This window comes from Lampetra planeri, chromosome 18, assembly GCF_965212315.1.
Source record: "Lampetra planeri chromosome 18, kcLamPlan1.2.h2, whole genome shotgun sequence".
In the NCBI taxonomy this organism is placed as follows: Eukaryota; Metazoa; Chordata; class Hyperoartia; order Petromyzontiformes; family Petromyzontidae; genus Lampetra; species Lampetra planeri.
The window spans coordinates 9,705,295-9,726,880 of NC_136124.1; the positions used below are offsets into that span (position 1 = coordinate 9,705,295).

The following is a 21,586-nucleotide window of genomic DNA, read 5'->3' on the forward strand; positions in this document are numbered from 1 at the left end:
TGATTTGTAACCAGCAAAACCCTGAGCTTGGTCAAGTGCAGTGACCGCTGATAATGTAATTCGTTTACCTTGCAAGCGAAAACACAACGTTTTAGAAAACTCCGCCTCTCCATTGCGTTGCTACAGAGCGTACACAACTTCACTCATTCCCCCCCAATTCAAATTCACTTATGGGTTTGCACCAACTTAATGCAAATTATGAATATGCCAGTGATGATGATGATACAATAATGCGAACAGATGATGATTATAGTCCTTAGCCATTCTCTAAAGAAGGGTCTGTGGTCGAAACATCAGCTATCATTTATTTTCCTTTTATGGCCATAGTGTTATTGACAAATGCGTTGAATAATAATTTATATTTTTTAAATATGTAAATATACGCTGGCAATAAACCTGGATGGTTTATAAGATGTATGATGATGATTTATTCATGGTAGTGATAATAACAATCCTAGGTGATTGATGATGATGGAAGATTGTTGACGATGATGACGATGTTGGAATATTGACAATCACGATGGCAATGATGTTACATCATAGCGATGGATTAACGTCAACTATACGATGGAAGATTAATAATTATTGCCACTGACAATGTTGACGAGCATACGACAGCAGTTCAACGCCAACAGCGACAACGACGACGATTTCATTTTAATCTTTACAACGACGATAACCCTGGCAATGAATGACACTAAGGCCCGATTGGCACGAAGATGAACAATTCATAATCAACATCTCCACAACAACAACAACGACACCACCACCCACCACCACAACAACAACAACGACACCACCACCCACCCACCCACCACAACAACAAAAACAACGCTCACAGGGGAAGGGGGTGGGGGTACAGCAAGCAACGACATCGCGTTCTTGTGGGAAAGGCCGCACGGGCATCGCGTGGGTCCATTTGGCAAAGATGGGGGGGCGGGGGGGGGGGCAGTGTGGTGGGGGAGGAGGAGTAGGAGGAGAAAGGGGGGGGGGTGGTGGAGAGGGCGTGGGAGGGGGGCGAGCAGATGGCACAACGTGCCCACACCGCGGAGCGATTGATCCGCGCCCCGCGCGAGCACGACGCACGGACAAACGCTCAATTGCCCGGCCCTGCGGGGTAGGTCGCCAACGACGGGTAAGGTCAGACGAGACATGATGTCTGCAGGAGGGGGGGGGGCGGGGGGAGGTTGAGGTGGGGGGGCGGGCGGGCAGAGTGTACGACTGTTGGGAGCGGAACCAAAGCTTTTGGGCATTGCCACTCCACATTCCTCCTCTTGTGTCGGATTATATTAACTATGAACAGTTTTTTTATGTAACCAAGCAAGGCCCACTGAGCTCTACAGCGTGATTTCAGAAGCGACCTGGCCACAAATGATAGCTCAACGAAGTGGGCTTGTCGTCGTGTGGACATTCATAGCAGCCCAATTACTCTAAACGCGTGATGTTCATTCTAAATGTGGAGGGGGGGGGGGGAAATCCCGAGGACCCGGAGAAAAATCCACTCGACCACGAGGGGAGAGACACGCAAACTCCAAATATACATCAGCAGGCGTCGGGGTAGGCAATCGAACCCACGAGCTCCTGCATACCAGGCGAGGGAGTTAACATCCCGCCACCACGGCACCCAAAATTAACAGCGAATGTTCGATTTTAATTCGTGTTACCCTGCACTCTCTGCCTCGCTCGATTGTTTTTCGTGCCTTACTTTGTTTTCCCTTCCCCGTGACGGGTGCTCACACTCAGGGAGTCAACCTCCGTGGTTGACGTCAACAATTGGACGTCTGCGCTCTGCACTGTGCTCACGATTGTTTGACGTAAGAATCGCCTTGCTTGTTAAATTACAACACGAAATAATGCAAATCTGAACAAATTTAAAAAACGAATCGCCGCTGGATGAACAGGAATCGAACTGTGGCCGTCAGCTTCGCAGCGAAGTGTGCTCACGACAAAGGCAAAGGCCCCCCATATAGCCTTTGCCAGACTACTGGGGCAAGTGCTGTTACTACTCCCGGGGGCCGCCTTTTGTCTCCACAGTTCTGATGCGCACACACACCGCACCAGGCACTACACTCATTTAAGGCTCAGTCAACCTAGGGACCAGCTCAAATATCCGTCACTGACGTTAGCCGTGAGCAGGGCGCCGAAGAGCGGTCGGCAGGCTCGGTGCGCTTCACCGCTGCGCCACCGCTCCCCGCACTTCACACGACTTGGCACGCACATGATTTGCAGTGACTTGGGGGGAAGAAATGTTCAAGGCTCTTCAAAAGGCTATTTTTTTGTTGTAAATTGAGCATTATCTTACAACCCTGGGCACTCCCGTGCCCAGGGGCGTGAAGAGAAATAACTGAGAGACGCGTTTCCCTTGAGGGGGAGGGGTGGAGGGCTGCAATCTTTCTTAGCTCGCGTCAAAGGAGGCTTGGGTTGCACGTCCAGCTGCTTGATCACAAGTCTGGTGTCGCGTTACAGCCGAACAATGCTCCTTAGCCGACATTGCCCCCATCCCCGTGTGCAAGTGGCGGTGGCGAGATGTTAACTACCTCGCCTGGTATACAGGAGGTCCTGATTTCGATCCCCGACCCTGACGACGCCTGTTGTATATTTGGAGTTTTATTGTCTATCTCTCTCTCCCCGTGGTCGCGTGGATTCTTTTTTCCGTGTCTTCCTTTTTTGGATTAAATCCTTTATATTAAGTTCACTTGCTTGCGCGCTTACGACCGTGCAAATCTTTCGGTCGTTTTTTAACCCACTTCCCGTGATCAAATCGAGCTGACATTTTGCACACAGACTCGTTGTGCGTGACAATCTATTTTCGTGAAATTTTTTTCCCAAAATTTTACACTTTTTAGGAAAAAATAAATTATATTTAATTACCAATTGCTTAATGGTGGCAGGCAATCATCTGACCCATAGGTGGCAGCCATCTCAAGCCAGAGGACGAGAGGACTCTAGCCGCCACGCATATAAAGGATTTATAGTGAAAAACTTTGTTTTTACGGGTTAATTTTTTTTCTTTCTCCCTCCACGTTTAGAGACACGCGTTTAGAGTATTTGCCTGCACTTGTTTACACTGTGAAGCCCGATGAGGATTTTTTTTAAAAATGTTTTCTGAAGACCGGTTTTTAAATTGGCTTATGAATAGATGCCTAATACTGTGATAGCTGTTGAGTAATAGACGAATTCTTCAATAATCAAAACAATTATTGCTAAATAATCTCATTGACATTAAAAGTCAAGCTATTACATCTTGCTATTGATGAACGAGTTTTTTTTCTGTTACTTATTCTCACGCACCACGCAGCAGCATCACCGAATAATTTACACAATTTAAGTTCAGCGTGGCGGGGTCAAGAGGCGCTACATCGTTTGGCGCGAATCAGCGAACCTGAGTTTAATTCCTGGCCAAGGTTAACATCAGTTGCTGAGTGAAATCTGAACTGGTCCTCTCGTGCCCCCCTTAACTAACCCGAGAATACATCTAAAGACCATTCCGTCATAGCCGTCGTTCAGTTGCCTCCCTGGTGTCACCAGCTACCGCCCTCCTCCTCCTCTAAAGACAAAGACTCCCCCCCGCCCGGTGTAGCCTTAACAGACTGTAGGGGCAAGTGCTGTTAGCGAGTACCCATGAAGGCCGGCACGACACACGAGGGGGTGGGTGGCCAGCACCACGCCCGGCCGCCTTTGCCTTCCCAGTGTCGATGTTTTTACGCACCGCACCAGGTACTCATTTGAGGCTGAGTCGACCTAGGGGAGGCCCAGGACCGTTTCATATTTTTTCACACGGGTATCGACCGTGAGCGCGAATCGAACTCGAATCGCGGGGTTCATAGTGCAGTACGCACGCCGCTACACGACCGCTCCGCGCCACCGCACCCAAGGGCATTGTGGGCGCGGGTTTTATTGTTGCGGAGGGATCGAGTCTTCTTGAAATGTAATCCGCCCCTTCCAGAAATATCATTGTGTGAGGATCATCCATCCATACCCAGACTATTGAGAACACGTATCCTGCCTCGGCACACTGAATAGATGGCTCAGAAGACAGGTGGAGGAGTCACACTGCCACTCTACCCCGCCACAGGTGATACGCAACTCAACCACTTTTCCAAGGCAACACCTGAGAAGTGCTTCCGCTCGAATGAGCCTTGGGCGGTGCTCATATTCACCGGTGAAACTTAGCCAGCGGTGGGTATTCCACATTGCAATGGTTGCGGGCAAGTACATCCACAGAACTATGGCTTACGACTTGACTCAAATTCATAAATACCCTCGTGGAGTGAGATTAGTGTCGAAAGGCAGCCGTGCGTGACCAAGATACACACACAAACACACGTGCACACTGATCACCAACGGGCTCAACATAATTGCTGCTCGAGTGACTGTGGGGCATTGATGGCTCCGACGCGTCACGGACTCGCGATTTGCGAGTCCGTGACGCCTGCGTTCGATTTCTTTGTTCATACTGGTAGGAACCTCCTGGTTACACCAGCCCACAGGGGATTATTGTGTCCGTCCGTCGTGCAGGGAGGGGCTGGGTGGGGAGGGAGGGGCTGGGTGGGGAGGGGAGGGTGGGGAGGGGCTGGGTGGGGAGGGTGGGGCTGGGTGGGGGGTGGGAGGGGTGAGGAGGGGCTGGGTGGGGAGGGGCTGCGTGTGGAGGGTGGGGCTGGGTGGGGGGTGGGAGGGGTGGGGCCGGGTGGGGAGGGGAGGATGGGGAGGGGCTGGGTGGGGAGGGTGGGGCTGGGTGGGGAGTGGTAGGGTGTGGCTGGGTGGGAAGGGGCTGGTCACCCTGTGGTACCCTTATAAAACTCAACGTTTAACCTACTCACGCCGCAGTCGGGCATATTTGCGGAATACACCACGCCGTCGTTGACCCTGGCCGTTGACCGAGCAACCCAACGTTCCTACCAGCTCCCTCCGCAGGAACGTGTTTTTCGCGTGGCGAACATCGGTGGCGAGTTACTTCTGCCATGATCCTGCCCCCACCCCCATCCCCCCGCCGCCCCTTCGCCAATCCACATTGACCAGTGGTTGTGAAGTACGATCAAACACCCCCCCCCCGTCCATAGCTGACATTGGTGGATTGACAAACGGCTGTAAATCATTGATGATCGTCGTCATGATCACGACGACGGTCATCGTCGTCATCATCACCATGATGATGACTTCTTTCACACCGTACAATTGGCCACGTACGGTGCCAAAGACATTCAACAAACATGCAGATACACTCGCTGCGTCCGCTTGAACTAAACTCTCCGGATTTAACAAGGATGTATATATATTCATTTTTTTTCTAATAATCCCAACGTTAGATTTGATGCGTCCTCGTTCGGGTTTATTTTTTTTGGGGGGGGGGGGGTACCTTGCGCTGGAAACACATTCCCTTCACACACGCGACGACGACGCCGAGTGTTTTGATTTCTACTCAATGTTTTATTTTATGACCGGCAAAGAATTCCGTTTGATCTGAGGAAAGCCGATTAAACGCGCGCGCGCGCACACACACACACAAAGAAATAGTATCCGCAAAAACCTTGATGAAGGTTGCGACAGGCCTGCCATTGTTCCCGCGCACACACTTTGAGGACTCTGAATGGAAATGTGCTTCTGTGGGAAGGCTGTCAGATAGAGCCTCTGCCCTCGATACGAACGTCTCCAGAGGATAATTTTACAGCCTCTGCCACTTCCATCACCCCCCCACCACCCCCCTCCAGCCCGCCCCAAAACTCTCCATCTCTCCCACATTACTTGGTGTTGCCACCTGTCCCGATTTTGACCTGGAGGGTCCGGAAAATTGGCTTCCGTGCGTTCGCGCGGTGGGAACCGAAGCGATTCGTGCCGAGATGTGCCGGTGGCGTTGTGTTGAACTCTGCTATGGTATCAATCTTGATTTGTTATGGTAATGCTGCTGCACTGTGGCGTTCGGTGACAGACGCAGGCTGGCTGAGAACTACGTCTGGCTTTGGCCTACAGTGGAAAAGGTGGCAACCCTCCACTGGAGTCCTCTTCCTGAGTCCTGAGCCGTCTATGTGAAAATGAGGAGGAGGGGGATAGAGGCAGCAGGTGAGAGAAGATTGCGTGTGGAGGCCTAGAGAGCAACACAAGAAACCTGTACACTGTTCACGGTCGTGCCGCGTGGCTCACTGGACTGTTTTTTTCGGTAAAGTCACGTAGGTAAAACAATAAAATAAAATAAATGAAAACAACTAAATTCAATCACGACGTTTCGGAGGCAACACAAGCCTCCCTCATCAGGTGGAAAGAGGCACAGCAAAATAACTGTTTTCGTTTATTTTATTTTATTGTTTTCTACCTACGTGACTTTACCGAAAAAACCCAAAGAGTATGAATCCTTGCAGTCACGAAAGCTTCAAATCTAGAATCGCTGGACTGTGTTCACGGTTGCTTTTTTCCAACGCGTGTTTGTATCGGAACGACGCACCGAGTGTTTCGCTCCGCGCTACCCGGGTCGATCCTGCATTTGGCTCCTGAACCAGAAGAATAAGAAGGAGCTTCTTCAGTGCGCGGCACGCGGTGCGAAACATCGGACGCGCTACGTCGCAACACGCACGGCGACAACCGGGAAGGGGGGGGGGGGAACAAAAAACATCGGAGAGCTGTTTCGAAGATACGTGCGCACTTCACCGAAATTTGACGGAAGGAAAAAAATGTAGATTCCGGGGCAGCGAAGGTTGCGGTGAGTTTTCGATCGAAGAACAAACCAAGCAGATAAATGGTTATACTGAGATGAAAGCAATTTAGGAGGTTTTTTTTCTTTTGTTACAAGAACACCAACAACAAAAACATTCCTTTACTTTTTGGAGGGGGGGGGGGCTAGGCAGCCCCGTGCGATGGCAGGGGACTGAAGCTATCTGACAGACGATCCCCTCTCGTCTTTCGGAATCAAACGCTCGCGGGAGAAATTTTTTTTTTCTTCTTTCAAAGCGCCTGTTTTTGCGATCACAAGCGGGCCACGGAGACAGTGCGAGCGTGTTGTAACCCGACTACAAAGCGGAGACTTCAGGATTATTACAGGATTGCAGCCTCTGGATGGAGAGGGGGAAAAAAAAAAGACTTTTATTTTATTAACTGTACTTTTCTTCAACGTCGTCGTGAAGATTAAAGTGTTGAATGGATGATAGCCAATACCGTGGCCACTTTAAATCGGAACGTTGTTTGATATTTTTAAACGCTACTTATTGTAGAGTTGCTTGAAATATATATTTTGTGTTTGTGGCGTTAGCTCGAAGCTTAGATTGCGTCCTTTTTTGTTTAAAGGGCTTTGCCAAACCACCAACAACAAAGTAACTGTGCTGCATCACATTACGCCAATAAAACGTACGATAAATGATTCCCTATATTGTTGGTCTATGCCAGGGGTCGGCAACCAAAATAACAAGAACAGCCATTTCTTTCCAATTCGGTACAAAATTCAGTATTTCAAGAGCCGCAATGCATCTATGTACATACGTACATATCGTCAAGAAGCAGCCCGTAAAGAGCCGCATGCGGCTCCGGAGCCGTAGGTTGCCGACCCCTGGTCTATGCTGACTATATTCCACTGATGATTCCTAACAAGGATGAAACCGTGTAATGCGGTTGTCTCGCCCTTCCACCGCTGCCGCCAAAATCAATACCGCTACACTTTTGTGTCTCATGCGTTGGTGGTCTAAACAAGGCTGTGTGGGCTATACCGCTGCACTGTGGCGATGTCATGCGACACGCAAGGCATGAAGGGAGGACGCAGCTTCTGGTCATAATCTCAAAATTTACACTTTAGCAGCCGTAGACAAAGCCGTACGCTTGGGTACTGTTTCTGTATGAACACGCTTGTGTGTTTTAGAATTAAACTTTAACAACAACAACAACAATAGTTGTTGTTCATAGCTGCTTGGTCAATCCACTGCTGGATAAAGTCCCTCCCCAGGCTGTGGGCCTTTCTTGACTATACTTCACCATCCTTGCCAGTGGAGGGACGGGGTGTGTGTGTGTGGGGGGGGGCTTGGTGAGGGGTGGGGTGGCCTAAGACTGATTCGGATATCGCCACTAGCGGTTAGCATCGGCCCGGAGTTGAACTCAGGTGCCCGGGGGTTCACAGCGCACAGTTACAACCTCTACCCCACCGCTCCACACGTTACGCTTTACATACAAACACATTGCACTCGCATGTTCTATGCAGTATGGATATTTTCAGTGCCCTTGGAATGGTTTGCTATACTACAGCACTATAAAAAGTGTCACTACTATTAATGCCATTGCATTGTGTGTTGCATGTGTAGGTCTGAACATTTGTCATCGCACACTCTTACGAATCCAGTCCATCACGGGTGCGCCGCGCTCATCACGCAGAGCCGCTGTTTTAGGCCGGCCACAAAACTGGCTCCGACTCCAGGATGGAGTTGGTATTCATGTGTACACATACATATATTTTTACGTTACAGGTATACATCCACACAGCGTATACCGGAGATACGAACGCATCCAGGGCTGTTGGCTCCCTGACCCCGGTTCAAGTCCAGGCTCCAGACCTTTCTTTTCTCTGCCGATGACTGCCTCGTTCTCTCTCTATACGCATATTGATGCTTATACGACATGGATACGGCCGCAGCACCTCGAGATGCGGTCACATTTACACGCTGTAGAAATCCACCTTTCAACCGCGTTGCACGATGATCACAAGCGAAACGCTCATCGCGGTTTCTCAGCCCACTTTAGAACGCGTTCATCAACCAAGACTCCCCCACCCTCTCCCGTTGCGTCACCGATACAGGGCAGCTCGGGGGGATTCTCCGCAATAAACACATTCCTCCTGCGGAGGGAGCTGGTAGGAACGTTGGGTTGCTCAGTCAATGGCCAGGGTCAACGGCGGCGTGGTGTATTCCGCAAATATGCCCGACTGTGAGGGTGGGCACACGCCGGCGTGAGTAGGTTAAACGTTGAGTTTTATAAGGGCACCACGGGGTGACCAGCCCCTCCCCACCCAGCCCCAGCCCTCCCACCCCCCACCCAGCCCCACCCTCCCCACGCAGCCCCTCCCCACCCGAGCCCCTCCCCTCCCCACCCTCCCCACCCAGCCCCTCCCCACCATCCCCTCCCCACCCCCTCCCCACCCTCCCCTCCCCACCAAGCCCCTCCCCACCCAGCCCCTCCCTGCATGACGGACGGACGGACACAATAATCCCCTGTGGGCTGGTGTAACCAGGAGGTTCCTACCAGTATAAAGGGGTCACCTGCGTGGCACTTGCCGTCAACGCGTGCACAGGTGTGTGGGCTTAGCTGACGACGCAACGACACGTGACCAGAGAGCTATTATGGACGTGCAGGTGTGCGCGGTCGTAAGCGTGTGCGTGTGTGTCAAGCACAGTTGTGCACCCTTGCACCTGTGTAACCCAAGGGGGTGGTAAGGTAGCGGTAAGCGCGCTGCCCTACAAACCCGGCCAACGCCAGTGAGGATTATCTGAGCCTCCCCTAGGTCGATTCAGCCTCAAATGAGTACCTGGAGCGGTGTGTCAACATCGCCACTAGGGAGACAAAGGCGGCCGAGCGTGGCGCTGACCACGCACCCCCTCGTGTGCCGTGCCGGCCGTCATCGGTGCTCGCTAAAAGCACTTGCCCCAAACAGTCTGTTAGTGCTGTACGGGGGGATCTTTGTCTTTGTGTCAAGCACACTTTGTGCACCCTTGCACCCGTGTAACCCTGCACACGCAGCGCTAAAAGCTGAAAATACCCACCCTGGTGCTACCGTGTAAGGATCCGTTCCGGTTGATGTTCACGGCTCTTATTTTACTTTGCGATGTTGTGACATTGTGTTGCTGCGTAAACTCGACGAGTTTGCGCGCGAGACTCGCTGGGTGGTTGGAGGCGTTGTGGTTACCGTTGCATTCCCAGACGCCTCGGGAAAAGATTTCCCAGCTGGTGTATCTACGTTGTGTTGAACTTGTAAGTAGCCAACAGTGCTAATTGGATGTGCAGGGGAAGGACAAAGACCTAAACACAAAAAGTAGTTTTCAAGAAATGAGTTTTCAATCTCGATTTAAAAGTGCAGAGCTCCAGCGGCCTCCTAACATCGGAAGGAAGAGCGTTCCAGACGGCCGCTGCTCATGACCCCCACACACCCGCTGGCTTTCTACTGAGACGGAATTAACCCGAACCGATTAAAATGTTACGATTTGAGGAACTCACTTTTTTTTCTACTTCAAAGAATTGTTTCTCCATAGTAGAGTTTTTTTTTTGGGGTTAGATCGTGTAAATATATAAATGTGTCGTTAAAACCCGCCACCACCGACACAGCCAACTAGTAAGGGTTGTCACGTAAACAGAACGTGGCCAATTAGTCACTAGTACAGCACACCGGTGCGTTGGAGAGCCAAGCCACCACATTTACAATGTAAAAGGAAGAGAGTTGCAGACAGGAAGAGAGTTGCAATGTAAATGCAGATGAGCACATTCAGAATTAGAAGAGTATTTCCCACCGACTAAAGCCCATTGAGATAAGGAGGTATTTTTTTGAAGGGGCGACTTGACCGGCAGACAGACAATCTCAATGGATCTCACGTGGTTACATGAAGCGCATCAACAGCTGTAACATGATTAAAAGTGACGTCTGTTCCTCTTATACGTGTTGTCTCTGTGCACAAACATCACTCAAAAGTGTTCGATCACACAACAACCGCCATTCGCTACAAAGTGGCGGTGACGTCACCACGGCGCTTGTGCCAGGCCATGTGCACGTCGATCACACACACACACACACATGCGCGTGCCACTGTTCACGTCGGAGCCGTCTCGTTTGTATCGGAAATGAATCCTCGCTCTGTTTAGTTTGACCCTTTAAAAAAATCCACAACACATTGGTCAAGAAGCAAACCGCTCGTGTAAATGCACCACATCGCCTGCTGGAAGCGTCGCGCAAGCGTGTGTCTGTCTGCCTGGCGGGAGCACATCTCTGAGTGTGTACCGTACGTACGTACATGCGTGTGCGCGTGTGTGTTGAAGTTCTTTGGCAAACTACGTCTCAAAAGTGCCGGCACTACCACAAAAACGCGCGCGCTCTCTTTGTGTGTTTCATCGTCCCGTAGAGTCCCTAGGCCAGAGCAGAAATCGGTGCCACCCACGGTGGAAAAAACAATGGTCTCGCCGATTCGTATCTACGGCCCACACGAGTGTGAATTGCTTGAAAGTGCAATAGGTATGATCCCTGTGTCTGTAAACTGCCGTTTATTTGATCGAACCCAAGTCGTTAAAACATTGGTCACAGCACCCTGCAGGGCGGCTCGTGGTGGGGTGAAGTGTGGGTACTCCCCATCGCTTCCAAGTCATTTGTCCAGCATGGAAGAATAGGCAAAACACCTCCCTTAGCACACGTGGCATGAGCAAGCAATTGCAGCGCTGCGCCGTTAAAATGTTAAGGCCACGTTGCTGATTGTGATTCATTGTAAGACATCATTGGGTATTCATGGCCTGATTTTGTTGATTTATTACCCCTGACCCCCGTGCCGCTGTGGCCCTCACCTGAAAGTCATTGGCCTTGTTGTAGTGGAGGTTGAGCGCGCGGAAGAGCTCCGAGTCGCGAGTGACCGTCAGCTCCTCGGGGTTGGACACGCCGTCGGCCAGCGACTGCCGAGCGAACTTTTCCATCTGGATGTAGTAGAACTCGCGGAAGTTGCTGAACCACTTGATCAGCTGCGACGTGATGCACCGGTTGAACTGCGGGCCACGCGGAAAAAACGCGCACCAAGCAATCGATCGTCAGGATTTTTATGCCATGCAAGTATTGTTCGTGGATAAACTACCAGTGGATGGCGGCATCGACGATGAGAAACTGATCGTCAGAATGATACCATCCAACTCGATTTTTTTAAAAGAACGAGGCATCAATCCCTGTTCAAAATGTGCATGAAGGTGGTGCTCACCATCTGCTCACATGCCTGAAAAGCAAGTGGTGGAAATTCCACATCCCTGGTGCAGTGGTGAGTCTTTCCCCATTGAAAGCGCTACCAATTTTATTGACCCCGCAGAAGATGATGGGCCGAGTCAACCACCGAAGCAGGATTTGAACTCGCAACCTTTAGATTCTCTGCGCCGCTCGATCTGCCGCTGAACCGCTTTGTCCAGATTTATCCGAGAAACAAAGTCACAGCAGTCAAGCCGAGCTCGGGCACTCTGCAGCACTTGCCATGAGGAAGACTGCTGTCGTAGTTGGGGCAGACCACCCAGCTCCTACCTCGTTGTCTTTCACAGAACGTAACTTGGAGCAGTCAGATTGATTGATTGAGCCAGCACTCATCGATTCACTCTGGTCACTGGCTCACCCAGCGGTCAGTCACCTCCTTGTCACCTCTTCTAGCTCGACTAACACGGTGACTGGTTCCCGTAAACTTTGCTCATTGTTTCCTCCGCCCGTGTTGAGAACGCGATCTAGCGGACTGACTGTAGTTTAATCCACATTGCCTTTATTTTTTGGTCTTTAGTTTGTTGTCCTTCCCCCCACCGCATCGCCGATTAGCACGGTTGGCTATGTACGGTGCGAAAGAAGTTCAACATATATGCGTATTGAGCCACCACACTGCAGGTCACAACACTTCGATATCTGCGACTCATCTTGCACTTAGACTGTGGAATTCCCTCCCATTATCTGTTTATTCAAGTTCGTATAACCTTGCTCGATTCAAGAAATATATTGAACTCTTGCCTATTATACCCTGGTTATTCGGCATTTGGGGCCAATGTGCCAATGTTAGGCAAATATTATCTCAAAAGATGTAACTGTTACTTTATATAGCTGGAACATCATGGCATCACGATCAGTCATTCATTTAACCCTGTAAGTACTTATTAATTAAGATACTTAACTCTTTCGCCAACAAGACCTTGGAACCAATGGTTGTGTTAAAAAAACTAACTTTGTTTATTTTGATTCTAATTCAGTTAAGTAACTTTCAAATGTGTGATGCATGTGTGCACAGTTTATTTTACTATACATTTTTAGAAAAGTCTCGAACACAGACGTGTATCTCCAGCATGAAAGGAAAATTTTACTTCGAGGATTTCACGAAAAGTTGGGGTGCAGTGACACTCGAAAATCTTTGCATTAGAATTTGTTTTACGTAAACAGTCTTCAAGGTAGTAAGTGGTACATGTTTGTTTCCAGGAATTATAACGTTTTGTGACATGCGTAATTAACGTTTGGACAGCTTTAGTGTGCAATAATTTGCTCGAGCAAAGAATGTTGATGGGAGGGGGTTGTTTAATGTCCTCTGTACGTCGATAAAAAAAACGCACATGTCGGCGTGAGGTCCGTTGAAGAAAACGGTGCCCTCTGACTGGGCGTTTAGCAGCCTTTTTTTTATTCGGAGTCTTAAATCAGGAAACTAGCCACGGGAGAATTATCAGTACCGCTCATACCACGAAACATTCTTGAGTAAACATATGTCGACAAATGTAGCTGTAAAAAAGAAAGACATTTATCTGACTTTTTTTTCTTTTACAAAGAGGCGTATAATTTAAGATTTTAGACATGACATACTTTGGTAGTGTTTATGAAATGCGCAGTAATTTATTGTAAGTCACAATCATCATCCTCAGCCATGACCAATCCACTGCTAGATTAAAGCCAGCCCCCCCCCACCCCCTCAAAGCCATTGCCATCTCTGAAGAATAAAACAATGCGAATAAATGCTGTCACAAAATGGGACATTTTTTCCAATATCAAAGAAGTATGAAAAAATAGGTTTTACCCTATCTGGCAATAAAACAGGTGCAAAGATGAATTGGTTTTTTACCTATTCTCATTTTTTTCAAACGCTGTCACGTTTTCCAAACATCTTTTTTCGTCACAAATTGCGATTGTATTCGTGCCTGGTTGTTTGTTTCGTGACGAAAAATCGCGGCGCCGGTGCGTTTTCAACGGTTCGCGTCAATGCCGAAACTGAACGCAAAAAAATTAAATCTCCCCAGCACGTCGCCTTCGGTCGGATGGGCCGCGTGAAGCCACAATGCATCTGCTCGTTGTTGTTGCTGCTGCCGCTGCTGCTGCTGCTGTTGCTGTCCAGCGCACAGCCACGCCACAGATTTCAGACCCGATACAGGACGGGGTGGAGGGGGGGACAGCTTTCTGTTGTGGAAACTCGTCCCGTTTGTAAACACGCCGCGTGAGTGTGGCCATCGATACGTCCCACAGAGCCCCAATGCTCAATTTCTCGGGCTTGCAAAGTATCACCGCGGCAGATCTTGCACGTTGTGACTCATGCACGGCCTCTCTCTTCCTCCACACCGAGCTATTTACAAAGCGCCTTTCCGCAACACGCCGACCGACTGCGTCGTACTGTATCTCTTGGGAGCCGTGCTATCGGCTAAAGGCGCAGCCCTACAATGGCTTGCTCTCGCCGCTGCCGCTGGAAGGGGGACTCCACCAAGCGGGTGCTTCAGAGGGGGCCCTCCTTGTCGGAGGGTTTCGTGGCCGTGGAAGAGGTGGCATTAGCCACACTTCACCCCGCCATGCGTGAACCCTGCCGAGCGACTATCTGCGGTGCTACCCATTCTCACACTCCTAGGTTATAGTTGACTGAGGTGGTTTTGGGGGGGGGGGTAAGTTGGTGGGGGGGCGAATTTAAGAAACTTGCCCCATTCTTCCGACTGCCGCGCCAGATGATCAAACCAAACCGGTGACCATCGGAGATGTGCGGACCATTGCAGCCACTGTTGGCGTCATCCCAAATAGCCACCGGACATAATTCGGATCCTCCACTTCGGCGCCGTTCACAGCTTGCACGACGCTCATAACCCACAGACCGTGCCCTTTCGGGCCGAAGTTTATTATAAGAAGTGTGCTTAATCTTAGGCTTACGTTGAAAAGGCAATAATGACGGATTTCGCAAACCAGTGACTCCCACTACAAACCATGGCTTCCCACACAGCTCTAATTGTTTTTTGAAGATAGTAGGAATGTATTTTTTTTTTACTTTACCCCGACATTAGCCGTAGCACATTTTCCGATCGGCTGAAACGCTCTGAACTGAGAGCGATCCTGACGATGTACAGGCAGTCCCCTCGCTTTAACGACGACCCAACGCGTTCCTGGAAACCCGCCATCGTAAACCGGACCACTATTTTGCCATAGACCGGAGAAACGGTCGGAAAATCACTTGCCGATGTATTTTTTTTACATTATCGGCCGTAGGTAACGGGGTTTGAAAGGTAAAAATCCACAAAAACACTCGACAATAACAAAAAGCTCCCACGCCAAGTGACATCGAGAACCAGACCGACTGTTCAAATATATTCGGGATCGTGTTATATAAAAGTTGTAATTGTGGGTCGTTGCAAGTTGATCTTCTAGCAATAATAATGATAATAATATAATGCAAACATATTTTAATTACTCAGATTACTATCGAAAGTGTCCTGCATGCTCATATACACAAGGACCTGTACTCATCTACATTGTCAGTCCAGAACCAGTAGGGGATTTCGCTCCACGTTTCTATGGCAGGGACCAGTTATTCCACCCCATGGGATAAAAGATTTATTGGAACAACTGGCAAAGGCGTGAAGTTGAGGAAGAGGTTTGGCTATGCGGCGGCGTAGCTATTGAGTGTGCAGACTGTACAACTCTATCGGTGGGCCGTGTATGTATTTCGAACTTCTTTTGCACCGTACTTAGCCAACCGTGCTAATCGGAGGCGCGGGGGGGAAGGACAACAAACTAAGACACGCAAAAAAAGCAGCGCTATGGTGAGAACTTGGGAGAAAAGACGGTGGGCGGAGATCTCAGAGTGCAGCAGTGGGAGGGAGGCGGCACATCGAGAAGTGAGAGGAGACCGGCAGCGTGGTGGTGGTGGTGGCGGTGGCGGTGGTGGTGGTGGTGGCGGTGGCGGTGGTGGTGGTGGTGGTGGTGGTAGCGGTGGTGGTGGTGGCGGTGGTGGTGGTGGCGGTGTTGGCGGTGGCGGTGGCGGCGGTGGTTGTGGTAGAACGCAGTGCAGATGACGAAAAAGTCACAAAAACACAAAAAGCAGTTCGAAAGAAATGAGTTTTCAATCTGGATGATTTAAAAGTGCGTAGCTCCAGTGGCTTCCTAATATCGAAAGGAAGAGCGTTCCAGACGGCCGCAGAAGCGCATCTGAAAGAGCGCGATGCGGTGACCATCTTTGTATGATGGTTAGCCAAAAGCCGCTGCGAGGATGACCGGAGTTCGCGTGATGGTTTATGCTTCTTAACGAGACCAGCAAGGTACTGCGGTTCATTTGTGGCAAGGACTTTGTATGCGATGAGTGTGACCTCAACCGAAATACAATGCAGCTCGGCTAGCACTGGACGGACACGGTCGGATCTTGCAGTACCCGTCACGACACGTGCCAGAAAATGTTGTACACAGGCTGCAGCCTGGTAATGTTTTTGCCAGACGCCCCATAGAGCAGTGAGTTGCCTTGACCGAGCCTTGTCGATACTACGCCACCGTGTTGGCAATGTCACGACCATGGACCGCAGGGCACGGGGCTACAAAGAGGGGCGGGCGGTGGGGGGAGGCGGGAGCGGAATTGGTCAGGGGACACCATTTAAATAATAATATCTTGCGCCAGGGCTCACGCGAAACCAAGCTAGGGCACCGCGGCCAGAAATGAGACCTTTCACTGAGTGTCTCTCAGAGCCAAAGAAAACAATGGCAGTAGATCTCGCGGCCGATTTCAAACATCGTTGTCCTTGCTGGAACGGGCAGGGAATGCACCAGCAACGTGAGCGATGAACGGTGGCTCCGATAATTTATAAGCAGTTACTGCGGCTACTGCTGCTGCTCGAAAAACCATCATGTCATTTAAGCGTCAACAATTGGTTACATACTTTTGTCAATTCACGCCGCATCGATACTTTTAGGAGCTGCTATGCCATACTTCGCCAAGCTGGTCGGCCAGTGTTGGTCGGCGATATGGTGAGGTCCGAGGACTGGTTCCGATATTCACTCTCCACTGACGCTAAACCGTTGTCGGAAATTGAAATTTGGACCGCGGGGTTGGGAGTGCAACACGCCAGTTCGTACGCCAACGTTGCCTTAAATTGAAGTTGCGCTTCTGTTACTTCTCATAGCACTCAAAACAACGTTGCTATTATCTCACGTGAATCGCTGTCATTGACGCTGCGTTTTGCTGCGTATCTGCGTACGATATTCAAATCGTTGGCTGTGTAACGTCACCTTTCACATTTACATATGAGTGCGGGCGTGTGCGTGCGCGTACGCACCCGTTTAACCGCCGAAAAGGGTCCGCGATTTGTAATGCTTCCGATGACAAACGTGATGAGAGTCACACTGGTTTGGGGATAAGCAAAACTTTCAGCAATCAGCGGTCAGAGTGCGGCAGAAAGCGTTATCCGAGCCCGCGAGCTGAAGCCAATCTCAATTGGTGACCGTGCCCCGTAACGAAACATTGACATTCGGCTCACAATGGAACCTTCCGCAGTAATCTGCGGGCGGGGGAACGAAAGAAAGTGTTAAATATAGAGAAGGGGGGAAATAACACACTGGCGTCCTTATGTCATCGCTGCGTTGCTTTTTTTTTGCATTTTTTTTGCGTTTGAGATGACCAACGCAGTTGTACCGTGCGTAAGTCATTCCGGATTTGTGAAAGTTGGCAAATCATTGGCACGCATGGAATGGGTGTGACAGTGGCGTTCTGGAAAGTGTAGGAAGGGTTGTGTAATGCCACACAAACAGAGTTTTAACGGGTACGTCATGCCAGCCCGCAAGGTTCGTAATAAGCGGGTAGGTAAAAAAGAGTTCACGCCCGAGTACGAACACACAGTCGTGTCAGACAGACTTCAAACGAATGTTAAACGCGAATAAATAGAACGGGTGACGATATGATCCGATTTTGGCGACTCGTAAATTCTGCCGTGGCACTCACCCTCCTGCGGATATGTGGGAACGGCTCCACGACCGTGGCATCATTGTCCCAACATTTAATTGACAATAAGAATTTCGAAGTGGGGCTGAGTCTTCCACAAGAGGAGGTGGGGGGGAGATGGAGGTGGCTTAGACCCATCCAGTCCCTCTCGACAACACTACGGGGCTGGTACTAACTAAACTACTCACAACAGTGTAACGAAAAAAGTCAAAGATCTCCCCGCTAGCGTTAACCGACTGTTTGGGCAAGTGCTGTTAGCGAGCACCTATGAAGGCCGGCACGGCACACGAGGGGGTGGGTGGCCAGCACCACGCCCGACCGCCTTTGTCTCCCGAGTGGCGATGTTTACACACCGCACCAGGTACTCATTTGAGGCTGAGTCGACCTGGTGTTGGCCGTGAGCGAGAATCAAACTCGAGTCGCCCGGTCCGTAGCGCAGCGCGCTAACCACCACACTGCCGCTCCCCCCACGCACACACACGCACGTACACGCACACACACGCACGTACACGCACGTACACGCACGTACACGCACGTACACGCTATTTACCTTAATTTACTTCATTATTTATCCCGATTGAAATGCACCTCGTAACCTTTCCGGCACGAGAAAAACGCGCGGATTTCTTTTTTAGTTTTGCGTCAGCCTCGTGCAAGCACCACTAAGCGAAAAAATATAGAGGGGCGACGATGGAACATTGGCGAACGATTGAAGGAACGGGCGAACGCGTTTATCGCCGGTCGGGAGGTCGGAACGGATGACCTGGCGGCCTGGCCCCGCGCACAAGGTGGGTGGGCGGCAGCGTCCTTGTGGTGGGACGGCGAGCACGCAAACCTCTCGGGCGACATTACTGCCAGTCGCCTCGCCTCGCCAGGCCGCCGCCGCCGCCGCCGATGACGATAAACATCTCGCTCGACGACGATCTTCGACTCCCGTGTGTTAATGTATGCATTTGTAACAAACAAACAAATGTGTGAAAATGCATACAGCCCGCACGCGCTTGGGGCAGCGCGGGCGGTGACTCCACTCCACCACCACCATCTCCTCCCCCTGTCTATAAACTCAGGTGCACAGCGTACGGGCAGTTTCTGTAGCGACCCCCCCCCCACACACACACTTGCATCACGGTTTGTGTTCTGTACCGGGTTCCGATTGAAATGTAATAATATACAAATATATGGTCTTTGGTTCTTTCGGTATAGTCACGTAGGTAGAAAAATAAAATAAAACAAAAAATATATATATCACGACGTTTCGATCGCAACACAAGCGGTCGTCCTCGGGTGGAAAAAATAATCCAGTAGTAATATGGTTCAGTAGTAATATGATTTAGTAGTAATATGGTTCAGTAGTAATATGGTTAAGTAGTAATATGGTTTAGTAGTAATATGGTTTAGTAGTAATATGGTTCAGTAGTAATATGGTTTAGTAGTAATATGGTTCAGTAGTAATATGGTTCAGTAGTAATCGAAACGTCGTGATATATTATAATTTTGTTTCATTTCATTTTTCTACCTACGTGACTTTACCGAAAGAACCAAAGAGTATGGATTCCTGCAGTGACGAAAGCTTCAAATCAAGATACAAATATATATTTGTTCGTTTTGAATCATAGAGCTGTACAGTCACGTTTCCAAATTTTGATTACAAAATTTTGTACGTAATTTTTTTTAAAATAAATGCGTATTTAGGGATGCTGGCACAGTGGCGGTAATGGCTGGCACACTCGGGGCTTGAGTTCCAAAAGTCGCCGATTCGACACGATTCTATCTCCCGGCGTGGCAATTGAAACAACGGTGCCAGTTTCACCATCCCCTCCCTCGCCGCCCCCACCTCTCTCTGTCCGCCCAGCAGTAGAAATTGATAACAGCGAAGTTAGTCGACCGGCAGGTCGCGTCTGCTGGGGGTAAAGTGTGGGGACCTGTTTCAAGATGTTTGGCCACTTTTAAAAGAGTGGCAATATTTACACACCACACCAGGTACTCATTTCAGGCTGAGTCGACCTAAGGTAAAGCCCAGGGCTGGTTCAAATCATCGTCACTGGTGTTGGTAACCGTGAATTGGGGTTGATGAAGTTTGTATCGAACTTTCGAGCTCAGTGGGCCTTAGATGGTAACATACAAATAGTTGATAGTAGTTAATAGTCAACTCTGGTCACCGTGATCATGGCGCAGCGCATGAACCACTGCACTACCGCCGCTCTCGTGTACAGATAAGACAAAGATCTCCCGTATAGCCTTAACAGACTGTAGGGGCAAGTGCTGTTAGCGAGCATCTATGAAGGCCAGAACGGTACACGAAGGGGTGGGTAACCAGCACCATGCCCGACCGCCTTTGTCTCCCCAATGGCGATGTTTACACACAGCACCAGGTACTCATTTGAGGCCGAGTCGACCTAGGGGAGGCTCGGGACCGGTTCAGATAATCGCCACTGGTGTTGGCCGTGAGCAGGAATCCAACCCGTGTCGCCGGGTTCGTAGCGCAGCGCGCTAACCGCTACACTACCGCTCTCCATGTACAGATACACATCTACACACATACACAAATATTTACAAATGCAAAAAAAAACAACGGATATCCAATGTGCATACGACTCGATATATTTTTTACTCTATATATTTTACGACTAATAAATTTAAACGTATTTAAAAAAAAAAAATAGGTTTATTTTGGCCATGACTTTGATAACCAATGTAAAAACACCTACACACGAAGATACTTAATAAAATAAAAAATATATATATTTGTTTTTCTACCACTGAAGCTAGAAAGCTCCTTTTCAGAAGCAACCTAGAAACAAATGATAGCTCAACGAAGTGGTTTATCATCGTGTGGAAATTTATAGCAGCCAAATACTCCAAACGCATGCTTTTAAATGTGGAGGGAAAAACCGGAGCACCCGGAGAAAAGTCAACGCGACCACGGGGACAGAGACACGCAGCACTCCAAATATACAGGAGTCAGGGTTGGGATCGAACCCACGACCGCCTGCATACAAGGCGAGGTAGTTAACATCTCACCACCGTGGCACCCCAAAACATTCTGAACAGGAATCATTTTTTACGGAAAGCCTCAACACAGTCGTAGACAACACTGCGGCCTTAAAGTAAGAAAACATATTAAACAGGCGACGTTTCAGGCAATAGCCCTTCTTCACAGCGCATCGAGAGCCCAGAGAGGCAGAGTGGCGAAGTGTTAGAAACAGCACTTTAAATACGACGGCGCCTGATAAGACTGTGCTGTGAAGGAGGGTAATTTACCAACGTAGACTTTTATATACTTTTCCTTTTAAAGTCCACAGTGTTATTGACTTAATGTATTGAGTTGTTTCCTTCTCTCTATTTGTGCTTGTGCCACCACTTCCTATTGCAGCAGCATCACCGAATGATTTCTCAACAGAATCAAGAGTTGGGGGTGGTCTCAGCTCGGTCACCGATGACTGCAAAAATAAAAAAAGGAATGAAAAAAAAAGAAATCCACCAAATAAAATTTGATTTTTCACATAATTTGACTTATTCCAGCTCTAAGAATGAAACGTTCAGTTGGAGTGACACGTGATGAATGCTTTTTGCAGAGAAATATAAAGAACGTTCTCCCCAGTTAATACAAAAAGGTCCACTGAAGGTGACTTTAGAAGCAGTCTGATGGCGAGTTATCTCCTGGGGCCCATGTCCCGCACCAAGGTGATGCACTGCTG

General features: G+C 49.5%; 1 protein-coding gene across 1 annotated transcript in view; it reads right to left on the bottom strand.

Moving 5' to 3' along the window:
• The window catches only part of PROX2 (prospero homeobox 2), a 55,364-nt gene that overhangs the window by 20,721 nt on the left and 13,057 nt on the right, over window positions 1-21,586 (bottom strand). The window contains exon 2 of the mRNA XM_078602508.1: window positions 11,506-11,700. Within this exon, the coding sequence (XP_078458634.1) occupies window positions 11,506-11,700 (195 nt within the window). The remainder of the gene's footprint in view (window positions 1-11,505; window positions 11,701-21,586) is intronic.